Genomic DNA, 15386 nt, shown 5'->3' with positions numbered 1-15386 from the left:
TCCTATTGGTGATCACCCTCGTCATCACGACCATCAGATCAGAGTTACAGGCAGCCAGATAGGAAGATGGCAAAGGCCTTATCTATCCTGCCTGTTCTCTCTTAAATCTTTTTCCAGAATTTGTCACTAAATATTCCCACTTCATTGATCAGAGTTTAGCTGTATCTAGTTATACAGTGACCCAGATAAAAGTAAGAATTGTTTTTAACTAAGGAAAAGAAAGAAGTGTTGAGTGGACTTCTACTTAGAAAACTCCTATCTAGATCAGCAGTGAAAAACAATGGCCTACAGACCAAATCTACCCACAACCTTGTTTTATTATTATTGTTGCAAATACATTGTTATTGGAGCAAAGCCATAAACACTCATTATCCATGTCATCTCCAGCTAACTCCAGGCTAGCAGAGTTGAACAAGTATTCCAGAGAGCAAACGGACCATGGGCCTAACCTGCTTACCATGTGCCTAGAGTGTCCTGGAATCACAAACCTCTCCATCTTAGCCTCGTGTGCTAAGATGATAGGCAGAAGTCTCCACAGTCAGCTATGTATTAAAGAAGAGGTCTCATAAACCTACATACTCAGAATAGCTGCAAGCTACCATTCTCCCAAAGTCCACCTCCCAGGTAGCTAGCAATACAGTCATTATAATGCCTCAATTCAGCTGATTTTAACTTAACTGAGTAACTAGTGCCTCACTCCACACATGACCCTTGCATGGAGAGTCACTGCTTTTGCACCCTCTTACAGGAATGCTCTAATTGAGTTATTTGTGAACCAACATGGTTGCCATCCCTCCACATGTCTTCATCATGTCATTTCCCTATGCACAGGTGGCTTCTTTCTGCAAATTACTGTCACTCTTTGCCTGTGGACATTTTTTTTTACGTATAGTAGCATGCTCAGCCTATGTAAGGGGCAATCTGAAAGTCGCTTAGGCATTAAAGCTCCATGACAGGCCTTAAACAATAATGAATATGAGCTAGTGCATAAAATATCCCAGCTTCCTTACTCCTCTAATGGGTCAACTCTGAGATATGTCCCAGAATAATTCTTTGTCTCTCTTTCTCTGTCTGTCTCTGTGTCTCTGTGTCTGTCTGTCTCTCTCTCTCTGTCTCTCTCTCTGTCTCTCTCTCTGACTCTCTCTGTCTCTCTCTCTGTCTCTGTCTCTGTCTCTCTCTCTCTCTCTCTCTCTCTCTCTCTCTCTCTCTCTCTCTGTCTCTGTCTCTCTCTCTCTCTCATTCTCTTCATTTCCTTCCCATTAGTGATTCTTGGAAGGACCTACTTTTAGTCCAGTTCTTACATCTGAATCTATTTCTCCATGGACAAAACTGAAGCAGGGATAGGAGTTTGGTCTAGTGATAGAGTGCTTGCCTAAGCATGCACGAAGAACAGGGTTCGATTCCTCAGTACCACATACATAGAAAGAAGGTGGAAGTGGTGCTGTGACTCAAGTGGTAGAGCTCTAGCCTTGAGAAAGCCCAAGGACAGTGCCCAGGCCTGCCCCCCCTGACAAGAGAAATGAAGGCAGTAGCTTGTCACATTTTGTGTCAAGGAAAACTGATATGACTGATGATTTGCATCTGTTTCAGGGAAATTGGATAAGCCTTTGTTCAGAGTCCATCTGCCTGAGTTAAATACTGAGCAGGAGCTGGTGTTTTTCAGAACAAACCCCAAAGTAATAGATGGTAAATTGGTTAAACAGTCTGATGTGTATTTAAATTTTGTTATAAATATCTTCCATCCTGTCAGATGGAAGACTGTCTCTGTAACATACAGATAAAAGAAGAAAAGCACAAGAACCAGAGCAGAGAACAAGAACTGTAATTAAATGTGAACATTCAAATCTAACTTAACTTTCTAAAAAACCCCTCCAGTCCCATTAGTATTTTTACTTTCTGGCATGTACACAAATATTCATTGTAAATAAATCATATACAGAGCAAGGGCCCATGCTTCCTGAAATTCCAATCTTCAGTGGTCTCCAATGTCTGTGGTACTGCTCTGTGAAATGGTGTTTGCATGACCTTGACGCGAATAATGGGCCAATGAGTCTGCATGTGTATGTAAGAATGAGTTCTGAGGCATTTTCCTCCACACCACAGCTCTGCAGTGTGTGGTTTCCATCACTTGATGAGTCTCAATCAAGCCTCATGGCAGAGGCTTGGATTTTGGTGTAGCCTAACAAAGATTAGAAAGGCTGAGGGTCGCGAATTGTCCTTTGGTGAATCTTTGAAGAACAGAACTATGATTTTGGGAGTGGAAGAGCCAAGTGCACAAGTGGTGATGACCTGTAATAGAGTCCAAAATGTCAGGTGATAGTGTGGTGGGTACAGTTGTCCTGTGATGGCACAGGGTGCCCGAGGCACTCAGGGAGTCCAAGGAGGGAAGGGGGAGTTTGGCTAATGCAAGTAGCCTGGGCACAGCAGGGTGGTTTTGTAGGTGAAGTGTGGGTATCCTGGGCTGGAGTAAAAGAAGGTGCAGGGTGGCCAGGGCCACTCAAGTCATCATGGTCAGTAGGACCCAGGGAGGCATGCGCACGTGGAGTTCTCCTTAAGCCTTGCTTCCCCTCCTCTTCCTGTGGAAGAGGCTGAAGCTGGATCTCTGCTTGGCAGGTGTCCTCCGGGGGAAGGTGTACTTCCGCAGCACCACATGGTAGACGTCCATAGTCTTCAAGGCATAGAAAACGTTGGCATCATCAGGAATCCTCAGCTCTGGTGGAAGAGGGACACAAACCTTAGCTGTCCAACCTGGGGCTGAGACCACTGCCATTCCCATGCACTTAGAGATCAACTGTGGGTTAGGACCCCGAATGCCTCCAATCTCTGATTCCTGCATGCGAAAGAACTGCTGAAAACTCCTTTCTCAGAGGACAACTTTGGACTTCAGGTCCTGCCAGGTCAGGGTGAAGGAGGCACAAGCCAATCCCTTTCTGACCTCGCTGCTGCCTTATCAGCATCACAGACACAACAGGCTTTGCAATGTGCAAACCAGCTCTCCTAAGATTGTCCTACAAACATGGACCCTCAGGACCACAAAAAGCAAGGCCTAATTCAGGCTTCTTGCAGTGAGTTCCAGGGTCCTCTAAGACCATGTGCCCCAAGTAGACTGTAAGTCCTGCCTTTGGCCTTCAATTTCTCCCCAATCTCCTGTATCCTGCACTCTTTGTGAGAGGAAAACCCTATGCTGTGAGAGGGAAAACCCCATGCTGCCAGCATAGTGGGAATGGTCACAAGGTAGGAAGGAATTCAGAACACATCCTGCATGGAACTTGTAATCTGTAATCAGTGCTGGTCAACCTCACAAAGAACTGGACAGATTCTGCACCTCATTGCAAAGACAAGACAGCAAAACCACTGTGGCTCATTATCATTTGAGTCCCATGAGTCTTGCATGAGTCTGACTCCTCTTACCATCTGTGAGTCTGTCTGTGTCTCTTTTTTTCTTGCCGGTCCTGGCCCTTGAACTCAGGGCCTGACCACTGTCCTTGGGCTTTCTCAAGGCTAGAGCTCTATCACTTGAGCCTCAGCACCATTTCTGGCTTTTTTCTATGTATATGTGGTACTGAGGAATCAAACCCAGGTCTTAGTGCATGCCAGACAAGGACTCCACCACTAAGCCAAATTCCCAGCCTGTCCCTGTCTCTTTGGCTACTTCAGTCTCTGTCCCTATCCCTGTCTCTCTGTCTGTCTCATCTACCTAAACTTTTGTCTACCTTTTCAACTTATATCTTTTATGAGTAAGTCAACTTTTGGCTCACTTATCTAACTCAGTGACTCGGTTCTCCCCCTGACCTGTTTGTTCAAGATAAGTGTTGTGCCACTGGCGCCATATGATTTTTCCTGCTTTTACTGTGGTTGATAGAAGAAAGAGAATCAGGCTGACCTCCAACCTAGAGCCTCAGGTGAACCTCCTAATGAACTGGGTTTGTAGGCTGAGTCCTAGGCACCTGGCTTCTAACTTATTTGGAAGAAAAACACATAGGTAGAGAATATTGGGAAGTTGCCCATGAGTTCTCAATAGCTCTTTCAGGGCTTGCATTAGTCCATGATATAGGGTGAGTAATGTTTGGAGGCATAGTTTTAATGGTGTGGGAACAATGCAAGGGTCTCAGGAATTCTCGGCACACACGTTACAACTGAGTGACACTCAAGTGTCAGGTATTTTCTGAAGCCATGTGTTTACATTGGAGAATGACAAAGTCCGTTCTGGTGAGCAAGCCAGCCATTCTGTCCTATGAGCTGTATTGTCTCCAGTCCTCACGGATGGTCTCTGCACTGGCTACTTCCTCCTCAGACAGGGCAAGAACAAGCATGTCCATGAGGGCAATAGCTGTGCAGCAACCAGGGCTGGCTTGGGCCTGGTGTCTAAGGCTGCCCTTATGCTGCCATACCCTGATGGAGGGGTTGGTGGGTGAGGACACTCTCTCCTGCCAAACCTCTTCTTTTTTTGCTAGACCTTGGGGCTGAAGTCAGGGCCTGAGTACTGCCTTGGGGCTTTCTGAAGGCTAGAGTTCTAACAGCACCACTTCTGGCTTTTTTTCTTTTTTTTTTTGTTTTGCCTATGCATATATTTCCAAGGAATCGAACTCTGGTGTTCTTGCATTCTAGATGGCTCTCTACCACCGGTCCAAACTCCTGGGCCCCTGCCAACTTACTTATTTGCCTGTCCTAGCTATTGTTTTAGGACTCACTTTGATCCTGTGTGATGATCTGCACCAGCTCTAAGTCTTCTGGCTTGTATCCACGCACCTGGAATTTCTTCATAGCTTTCACGATGACATCTCGGGTCTTCTCCTGGTTGGTCACCTGGGTTGGATCAGGAAACAGGCCCTGAGAACTGGGTCCCAGGGGTCCCTCCCTGAAGTCAGTATCCAGGACTTCGGTGGAACCATCTCAGTGTTAAACATGAGAAATGCCATGGGGTGTCATGGGTGTGTTTTAACCCTTCCTTCCTGAAGAGGAGTCCATGCATTGAAGTTGGTTATTTAGTATTCTTAGTAGAGTTTACCAGCTCTTCCTGGATCTGCTCTCAAATTTTGGGCCCCTGAGATTTAGTAGAATACACAATAAACTCCAGAAACCCCAGGCAAGGGAGGAGCCAGCCAAGTGCCCAGTGCCTGCTCCTAGCCAGGTCTGGGGTGAGTTGGAGGATGCAGTGATGAACGACACCACGTGGACCCTTGATCAACTCCCCTAACACTGAGAGTCCAGGAGAGAGGAAGTTGTTGCCTCCCCAGATGACTGCTCATGACACCCATTCTCCTTCCTGTTGGTGAGAGGACTGAACCAGATGCAGACACCAGACCCAGCATGAGGAAGGAGGGGCTCTGAATGTCATCTGCCCAGTTGAGTAGCTAGAAGAGCAGACATCTGTCTCTCCTGTGAGGAGTTTACTTGGGAGCAGATCTTTTAGCTCCATCATCTGCAGCACCCTGCCTTAGACATGCCTCATCTTCCCAGAACATAGGATCCCTATGTCTCGCTGTCCTCCAACCCAGATGTGATTGTCAGAAGAGCCTGCTAAGTAATGTGCGAGGATTGTCTCTGAGACAGTAAACAGTCTCAACTGGCAATCGTGTTCATTCACTACTAATCTTGTGATCAAACACCAGCCTTCAGGTTGTTTTCTGGGGAAAGTGAAGTATCTAAACTATGCCCTCCAGAGCCTAGGATTTCCCCAATCTGTGTCCGCATTCTTCCTCTCGGGACTCCTCACTGACCCTGCCTGGCGATCTATTCTTGCCTGGAGACTGGGCATAATTTTCCCTCCCTCTTTTTTAGGTCAGAAGAGCAGAAGGAAATGCAGCCGCCCAACTCACCTCAATGCTTCTGCATAGACGTCTGTTTTCCACAGGCAGCACCACCCTGATGACACATGAGTCTCCCAGCCTGAGATGGGGAGGCACGGATGAGCTGTCACTACTCTGCCCTGAGGTGCCGCTGTGAGTGTTGGCTGAATTGGTGTCCATTGTGCTGGTGTCTGTGGGTGAGGATTGGCTTGCAGAGGCCAAGCTGGTCATCCCAGTGGACCGGGAGGAGGATCCCTGGACCTGTGGATGACAGCAACATCAGGAGAAGTCCAGGTTTCCAACCAGGTCTAGGGCTTTCCTCTCAGGCAGTGGAAAGAGGACTATGGGCAAGACAGGAAGTCACCTTTTTCGGGTCTCCTGAGGATGTTTGTGAGATGCTCCTGATGAGCTCTGGGTAGGAGCTGGAGGAGGGAGCTGACTGCACATTGCTGTCTGACTGCACTGCAGTGGTGTTTGTGCTGCTCATCTCAGGGCCACTCTTGTCCTGGTCCATCCACTTCAACTGGGAGCTGCCACTGGTACTAATTGCAGCACTCTGGGTCTGGTGGCTTTAGAGAGGGGTCAGCTTACTTTAGGAACTTCTCTCAGGACACACACAAGACCCTCGACCTCAAACACTGGGGACCTGAATCTCCACTCCATGATCTGGGTCAGTTAACATTTTCCCATTCCCTTATGTGATGGATGAATCACAGAGACAGAACTCAGTGTAAGCAGAGGGGCAGACACCCCAGAGAACTGAGTGCCAGACCTGGCTTCTCAATGGAAATGTCTCATCCACAGCCTGTCTCATTCCCACACCCATCCCATCATCTTCCCTGGTTCTTGCCCATCAGTGGCCAGGTCCTTACTTCTTCCAGGCCTTCCAGATGCTGAAGCGCTTCTTGGTCGGAGGGCTTGCAGTGTCATTCTGTCCCGGAGGCTCCAGTGTATATGACAGGTCATAGCTAGGCAAGGGGTGTGAGGTGAGCTGACCAAATTGAAGCTTGGGACCTCCCAGATTCTGCTTCAGTTCTGAGCCTGCCACCCACCTGGTCACTGCCCCTAGGGAGTGTAAGTCCTCAAGTCCAGACATGTGACACTCAGGATGGCACCACATCCCAGTGACAGGCGACTCTCCCTGTGCTAGTGCCTCCCAGCTCACCTGGCCTCCTCGCTGATCCTCTCCAGGTCTCTGAACCAGCCTAGAAACTTCTCATCTGGGGTGATGTGTTCATAGCTGCAGCTTGCCTGTAGCTGCTTGAGTTGCTCCATGATTGCATATTCCTGGCCAGGGAGAGCTTCAGGTGAGTGGAGGGCTGTGCTGTGATGCCCAGGGGAAGAGCATTCACCAGGCTTTGCTCTGGGAAGCCTCAGTGCATCAGGGTGCTGTGGCTCTCACAACTGTGTCCACACTCATTCACAGGAAGCTCTCCTCTCCCACTTCACATCCCCACCCTGTCGTCAGGAAAGATCTGCACTCTGAACCAAATTTCCCTACCGGTCATGGTGACTGAAGCTGACTCTGCTGCTGGTCCCCAGCCAGCCAGGAGGGCAACTGAAACTCACCTTTATCAGTTTGTCAAAATGGATGACTCCCTCCTAGAAGGCAGAGAACAATGTGAGGAGAACCCCACCCTTCCTCCCTTCAGTCCTCCCTGTCAGGGGCTGGTCCTCTTCCATGGGACAGAGGGCATCTACATGTGCCTGTGAACCAAGTCCTAGATGGGACCTGGACACATCTCCAAAGAGGTTCTGGGATCATCTTGTCCAAACCTTTTGAGGACATGGGGTGACTGAGGGCTCAGCTGAGCTGGACTCACTGGTGCTTGCTTGGCCTGTCCTTTGTTTTCCACTGATCCCAACTGCCCACTGTGCCCAGAGGAACTTGAGTCCCAGTTGTGCTATGTGCCCTAGCTCCCTATCCCAGCAGCTCTGGATGTCCCTTCTTAAGATGGATGCAGTGTTATCTTAAGAAACTCTTCACTGTGCCATAACTCAGCACACAGCAGGAGAATTTCTATCCCAACCCCAGCAGCTCAGTGATGCCCAGACTACTCACATCCAGGAAGTCCCTAAAGGCCGTGTCAATCATTTGGAAGTCTCCCAGGAAAGTTTTCAGGTAGGGCACGGTGCCCTTGATGTGAACCTGTGGAATTGGATGGGTTGATGTGCCATGGCCTAGGACCCCATTGTAGGCCTCCCCAGACAGCCTCCATCCTCACAGGGCCTTTCTTATCAGAGTCACCTGTTCTGGCCAATCTGTTAGAGCCCCTTCTCTGCACTTGGGATAATAAACAGCATAAGGGTGGCATTGACACCTCCCCAAGTTAAGGAGCCTCTGAAGGCCACCTGCCACACAGGCTTTGCCATGCTCTGGCTTCTCCTCCTCCTTTGTCTCTGGCAGCCACTCAGGACAAGGGATTATAAGAATCAAATCCCATGTGTATGGAGTTATTTCAGGCAGGGGAACAAGAGGTAAGATGAGCAAGCAGACATCTCTTCTCTTCTCTTACAAGCACTCTTGGTGCGTTCAGGACACAGTCACTCACCATGTCCTCAGCCTGCCTCTGGCCTCTCTTGGCCTTCTTCTCCTTGGGGGCAAAGTCACCAGGCTCCTGTCACAATGGAGAGCAGAACTCCTGAGACATGTGTCCACTCAACCTTTGTCTCTGACCTGAGCATGGATGGTGCCAAAGCTAGTGCCACCTGCTGCTTTGTTCTGGTTAATTCTCTGCCTCAGCAGATCTGAGGGATGCCATGCTCTGAACTGGCCTCTCTCTGCCTGCTTCGTCATCTGCAAACTCTGCAATAAATGACGTTCCTCTGAGCGCTATGGGATCCACTGGTTTCTCCCAATGTTGGTGCTGCCCTGAGTCTCTGTGCCAATGCCTTCTCTGGACTCCTGGAAATTTCTTTCTCCTCATTGTCTCATCAATCATCCAAATTCCTCAGTCTTCATAGGTGACAGGAGGGGACCGAGGAATAGGAAGGGATGGTGGCCTGTCCACTTCACTGTAGGCAATCATAGAAGAGACACTCTAACTCTGTGAGCAGGGTGCAGTCAGTGAGTGCTCCCATAATTGTCATGGGCCGGAGGGTAGAATAGTCCAGGAGGGAGAGGATTATGGACTTTCAGCTAACTTCCTAAAAAAAAAATTCTGGATTTCCTCACCTAGGGGAGGGGCGCTGAATCATGAGAAAGTTTCTTTCCCACAAAGCTCTTCCCTATGTTTCTGTGTCCTGGCAGAAATCTTACTCTATGCATCTGGGTGGGGAGTTCCCCAGATATACTGTAGTGGATAAGCGGGTCAAGGCATTGAGGAGTGCAGTCTGTAGCCCTTCCCACTGAGGCTTCTGGAATTGTGTGTGAAGGAGCTCAGTATGTTGGAATGTAGAGGTAGATACATCTTTTCCTTTCTTGATTTGTGTGGGTGTCTCTATCAGAGCGACTAGTTCACTTGCGGGGTTTCATGGTTGAGTGTCAAGGTTAGGGCTCGCAGTCATGTCCAGCTGAGATTTGAGGACTTAGTGAGCAGTGCCTGGCCTCCCTTGTCAAGAAAACCCCCAGCCACCTTCAGTTCCCCTGTCTAGTCCTTCTCTGTGTTTGTATGGCGGTGAGTAGCATTTGCTCTAGGGAGAACAGAGAGACCCAGTTCCTTCAGGTAGACATCCTGGCTCTGAATGTTAAGATCCAAACCAAGTGTGTGCTATGTCTGTTTGGCTAAAGGACAGCTCTGAAATATCCCATGGCAGAGCAACTCACTCCTGAGCAGTGCAGCTGACTTACATACCAGGTACTCAAGAGCCTGAGATCGGGGGATCCCAGTTCAATCCACAGTCACTGAGTCTGTGAATTACAATCAACTCCAAACGTGGAGTGGGCTTGGGACTGAAAATGAAGACCACTGAGTATTAAAAACTGTGGACAACAGCCATGCCCTGAGTTCAAGATCCAGAATGGAGAGAAAAAAAAAAACGGGAAGGCATTTCTTTTTGGAACTGGATCCCACTTTTGCCTTCTTAGCCCTGTTCTTTCTGACCCCTTTCTCTCTACCTGAAAGAGTAGCACTTTGGTCCGGAAGTAAGAGCATGAAGGAGAAACGATCTCTGAGAGTTTCTCATAAATCTGCATGCTGTCTCTGTAGGAGGGACAGAGAGAAGTGAGAAATGGGAAAGTGAGAGAGAAGGGAGACAGGCTGGGTTTTCTTTTAGAGCCAGGCCTGCAAGTTGCCTGAACAGGAGGTTTTCAAATGATTGCATGAAGCTCCCAAGGACCCAGGAGCTGGAAGCAATTTCTTCTTCCTGTCCCAGTGGAGTCCAGCCCAGTTGTATTAGACAACTGTGCTTGGATTTCCTTTGGACAGAAATGTAGAATTACCACAGAAATCCTGGACAGCTCCTCTGGGTCTCTGTCCAGCTTCAGTGAGACATTGCACTGAACATTTGCCGGTGCATGAACAGGCATAATGCAGGCACTGTCCCTGTTTTCCTGGCTAGCAGCCCAGGTCATACAGGCTTGGCTCTGGGGCTGGTGGTGAAGCTGGCTAGTCCCTGTGTGTGCACAGCTTCTGTGGAGAGAAGGACCCACCTGGAGACCTCTTGCCATGTGCTGTCCAGGCGCTGGATGGCTCTGCTGTGCAGAGCAGAGAGGATGGCATGGAGGGAGGAGAAGTTCCTGAGGACTCTGCATTCCTGCATGGGAAGGGGGTGTGAGCCTTGCATGCTACTGTTGCCACCTGATGCCTTGCTGGCTGGGCTAAGCCAGGGTCAGTACAAGGATTCTGGGGAGCTGCTTACAGGGCTTCAGAGGGGAGAGAGGGCTGACCAGGCCTGGGTGAAGTTGCCCCTGAGTCCTGAGTGTGAGGAAGGAGTGAGCACCATTGCATGTGTGGTATGTGGGAGTCCAGACAAGATGGCCCTGGGCAGGAGGCCCTGAAGTCCACACAGGGCTCTGAGCACATTGGCACATTTCAGAACATAAGACCCTGAAGGGAGAGTCTCTAGGCAGCAGCTGTGTCTTACCATGGCCACCGAGATCCAGTGCTCTAGCACCCTTTCCCTGGAGCAGGGCTGCATGCTGTGGTCCCCTACGCAGGTGGTGAGCACGCAGGAGAACACCTGGTCAAACTGTGTGAAGGTGGCCCGGATGGTGGGGGCCAAGTTCTCCATGTCGTGTCTGTCCTTCTGGGAAATGGCAGAATGCAGGCAGTGGTGGGGCACCACCTTCAGGAACAGCTCCTGCCAAAGGAAGGAGTGTCTCATTGCCTGGCACACAGCACAGTGCCCAGCCTCAGATTGGGTCCCGTAGTTGGGCTGAGAACTCTGGCTGTGTAGGGGTCTCTGAGGCTTGGGCATGGGTTTGTAGGGATGTCATGCCGCTTCGCAACCCTGGAGGGCACCTGAGTGTCCCTACCTCATGTCAGGGTCTGCTGTGCAATGTGACTCTTCCTCCTTGGCCTAGGCCGAATTTCTGCCCTCCCCAAGTCACCCCATGCCTGTCCTTTGGTTCATATCCACTGATGCTGCTTCTGTAGCACTTTCTATTTTCTGCACTAGGCTCTGGCACACACACCAGAATCCTCATAATTGCTTGGGCTCATGTGGTCCCTGCCAAGTGTGGAGGAGCTGCGATTCTGGCTGCACCTCTCCACGCATAGCTCCTGGGATACACAGAGGTCTCATGTGCACTTTAGTGTCTGCACTTAAGAGAGTGATGCTAGGAAGCATGAGCCAAGGTGAAGCTCAGGCTGCATGAAAGCTTGTGCTCTAGGGGAAGGAGATTGATGAGAAGGGAGCCATGCACAGAAGGAAGCCCGGTCCACCCTGCCCTGCCAAGGGCCTCACCGAGTCCATCCTGGTGAGCTGCTCAGCCACCAACAGGGGAGGGAAATCTAAGACCTCAATCTTCTCCTTGTTCAGTCCCTCCCCTGTGCTCCCTGAAGGAGGACAGGAAGATCCTGTGAGGAAAGCATGCCAGGTTCTATTTCGATTCTCCATAAATTCATGAATCCCACCCAAGCTATAGACCAGGGGCCAGGATGTTGATTCCCAGGATATGAATTCCAGGCTCCCTTGGGAGGCTGCCATGAGGCCAAGTTTCGAACTGGCTCCCAGTCAGCAGAGCAAAGGAGGCTGGTACTGCATGTGACATAGCCTCAGAGTCCCGGGAAGACATGGCTGCCACCCACACCTGATGCTGCTGCTCCCATCTCATGGTACAGTAGAGTCAAGGCTGACTTTGGGTGTTGGTCTAACCCTGGTAATGTTCCTGCAATTAGGCTGCACGCCAGAGCTTGGAGCTCAATGCTGCCCTCTTCTTATACTTAGACAAACACTGGGCTAATGCTAGAGCTGCAGGAAAAGACAAGGCCCTCTCCATGAGGATTTGTCCTGAGTGTTTGAAAAGAGAATAAAGACCCTCTTCCCTTTGACTTCCCAACCTTGATCCCTCTACACATCCTCATTTTCAACTTCTCTGCACAGTCTCTATGTTCCAGCGTCTTTCTTCTTCCTGGCACAAGGCCTATATTAGAGCCTTCTCCACCCTCTGATGGCCCACATTCATCCCGCCTCTTTCCTCTGCCTTCCCACCAAGTTTCCCCACCATCAGGCTGTGTCTGGCTGGGCTCTTGGGCCTCCATCTGATCCAGGAGCCGTTGTGCACGGCTCTCCACGTGTGTTCCAGTCATGTGCCTCTTCAGGTGAGCCAGCAACTGCTTGAGGCAGGCAAAGTGTGCAGGCTGGCAGAAGTCCTCCCAGTACTCGTCCAGCCACATGTCCAGGATAGAAGAGAGGGCACTAGGGGCAGATGGGGGGCAGCAGAGTCAGAAACCTGGCCAGCGGCTACCCCAGACACTCTCAGCACTCATTTGAAACATGGACATCAGTATCTCCCCAAGCCAAGCTTCTTTGGTGGTGGAGGTAGTGACAGTGCTCAGGAACCAAGGAAGGATTGAAGGGAATTCCAGGGAGCCAGCACCCAATCATGGGATGAGCAACTCTCCCCTCTCCAGGGAGCTCCCCATACTCCTGCAGCTCTCTAGTCCCTCCCCACTGCATGGAGTCTCCATGGGGTCTGTTGTATGCCTGGCATGAACTGGCTGCTGGTGCACATCCACTGGTGACTCTGCTGCCCCCGTTCCAAGAGCCACACGTGGGCTATCTCCCCACCTCACTGTTCTCTTGGTGACCCAGCCAGGCCTTCTACTCTGCCAGCCTTCCTAGGGTCAGCAGAAGTCCTAAAACATGACATCAATGCTCTAATCCTGTTTGCGAGGCCATGGTGAGGACAGGCAAGGCTGGGCATCAGGGGCTGTGGAGAGGATGGGTTGGCACAGGGCTCAGCTCTCCCAACAGCACTGTCGGTCATGGGTCAACCTCCTCCTGCATACATATGCCACACTTCAACCCTGTGGGGAGGACGTCAAGATCTCTGGGATCCTGAGCTTGCCCACCACGCTACACTCAAACCTGGCTCCACTGTGCACACAGATGCCCTCCTTTGAGAGCAAAGTCCACTCACTTTCTGAGTTTGTCCTGTGGCATGCCATCCTGGCTGGAGAAAGGCAGGATTTCATCCTGTGTAGAGGAGTCCTTGAAGGCCTCACCTCTACTGAACCTGTGGAGGAATTGCACAGTTACTGGCTGTCTCTTCCTGTGTTTTATCCGGCTTACAACAGTGCGGCTTATTTGTGCTTTCTCCCTACAAACATGTCCAGACCCGGAGGGGCTTCATCCTATGTGCAATGGAAAGGGACAAGCCTTTTCTCCCTTGAGAATCCTGTGGGCCGAGGGTCTCTCACTCTGCCTTCAGCTATCCCTGCTCTATGTGTAGTTGAGGAACCATTCTCCAAACAGGGAAAGTCTGCTTTGTCTGAGGGCTCAGAGCTTGGAGGCAGAAAGCTGTGTCCTGAGGAAGAAGGTCACAGGACTGAGCCTACACTACTGGGGAGCACACAAGGCATTTCCCATGGCCCTGGCATAACCTAATATGCTTCTCTGCCCACCCCCACTCCACAGGATCAGAGTAGCCCTGAGAGTTGTGCAGGTCATTCCCAGGGTCCCGTGGAGAAAAAGAGTCCACTGCCCTTGCAGTTGGTACTCACGTTTGGAAGAGCAGGTCCAGGACGTGTTCGGTGCTGGTGAATTTTCGGTAAGTGGAGAGGAAGGTGGGGATGAAGAAGTGTTCCCCGGTCAGCTGGGCAGGCACCAAGTGTTCCACCAGCTGCTCCAGGGTGCCTGCCCTGCAGCCCTCGTCTTGGCTTGGAGCTTCATCCTGGAGTGGGACCAGGGGAATAGTTTAAGCTGAAACTAGGGAAACAAAGAGGACTCTGACATACAGTCCAGGGAATTACATTAAAATGAGTTCCTATTCTCTCTATGTATGTCTTGCTGTCTTTGTCTCTGTACCTCTCTCCCTGACTCTCTCGGTCTCTCTGTCTTACTCTCTTGTAACTCTCTGTCAGTCCTTCTGGCTCCATGTCTTTCTGTCTGTCTGTATGCCTCTCTCTGTGTCTGTGTCTGTCCTTCTGTCTGCCTCGCCCCCCCCATCTCTCACATACACACACACACACACACACACACACACACACACACACACACAGACACACACATACACACACATACAAATGAGCTGGTAATGACTGGAGATTTAGATGTGGTGGACTTTCCAGCCACTTACTGGCCTGGGCCTCCATGTCACCTGTGGGGTCCAATGACCCAGAAGTTTTCACTGCCAGGACTGGCCTTGTTTGCACACACGTGTGCCAGGCACCCTCTGTGCTCTTCCATGGGGCCTGAGACTCTCCCATTTGAGGAAAAACTGGCAAACATCTCCTGAACGTCTGCTAGCCACACAAGTGAGTTGTGGGGGGTTTGTGTTGACTGTGGGTGCTGGGATACCAAGGTTCTAAGTTCCATTGTGAAGGCAATGAGGTCATTTGTGGAGGTCCCTTCAATTGACCCCTTCCTTCTGACACGCCCTCTCCAAAGGTCCCCTTCTCTATCCTTGTGCTGGCTCCGAGCAGGACATAGCTGTCCAGTGTTACCCCAGCACCTCAATTCTATGGTCCCGGGGTAGATCTGTGTGGAGTAGACACCACCATGGAGGAGACACAATTGGGTTCTTAGCCTCACGGGACCCAACCTTAAACCCCTTTTCTCTCAAGTCCCACTCTGCTCCTCACTTGTCTTCTAAGACACGAAAGGGAAACCTTAAGATGAAGATTCCTGAGAGATGCTATGGATTCCCCAGTGGTCAGGCTTCAGGGTCAAGTCTCACCAGTTGCCATGCTGCAAGTAGAAAATCACGGAGGCTCAGGCCAAGGTGCTCTGTCCCTGATACACAGTTGTTGTCTAGACAGGGCACAACCCCTTCCTTACTGGGCCTGGAGGATTGACACCTGGGTAGAGCTTGGCTGAGTGTGGTCTCAAGGGAAGTGTGACTTCCTCATTTTGTGGCAGTCAGCAGTGGGTTTGGGGAACACTGTATTTCAGTATGGACCTGTGCGGCCATTTCCTGGTCTGGGAAGTGTGTTGTGTCATGTCTCTCCAGCCACAGGGACCTCTTTTCTAACCTGCTCCTGGACACACGTG

At 50.5% G+C, this 15386-nt stretch overlaps 1 protein-coding gene and 1 long non-coding RNA gene across 2 annotated transcripts; both read right to left on the bottom strand.

The window, feature by feature from the left end:
- Positions 1-2434: 2434 nt before the first annotated feature.
- On the bottom strand, positions 2435-5993 carry LOC150039463 (ral guanine nucleotide dissociation stimulator-like). Its single transcript, XM_090327880.1, has 3 exons — positions 5820-5993; positions 4692-4806; positions 2435-2712 (listed from the first exon to the last, which is right to left on the bottom strand). Exons 1-3 carry the CDS (start codon positions 5967-5969, stop codon positions 2552-2554), a joined length of 426 nt encoding a protein of 141 aa, XP_090184006.1. The 5' UTR covers positions 5970-5993; the 3' UTR covers positions 2435-2551.
- Position 5994: 1 nt separating this feature from the next.
- On the bottom strand, positions 5995-6755 carry LOC150039462 (uncharacterized). The gene is made up of 3 exons (XR_016534417.1): positions 6662-6755; positions 6154-6358; positions 5995-6050 (listed from the first exon to the last, which is right to left on the bottom strand). It is a non-coding gene; the product is annotated as an uncharacterized LOC150039462 (long non-coding RNA).
- Positions 6756-15386: the final 8631 nt, after the last annotated feature.

The sequence above is a fragment of the Megascapheus bottae genome, unplaced genomic scaffold, assembly GCF_031878675.1.
Source record: "Megascapheus bottae isolate mThoBot1 unplaced genomic scaffold, mThoBot2.hap1 HAP1_SCAFFOLD_40, whole genome shotgun sequence".
In the NCBI taxonomy this organism is placed as follows: Eukaryota; Metazoa; Chordata; class Mammalia; order Rodentia; family Geomyidae; genus Megascapheus; species Megascapheus bottae.
The sequence above is the reverse complement of the archived record's forward strand: the minus strand, read 5'-3'. Positions and strand labels throughout refer to the sequence as shown.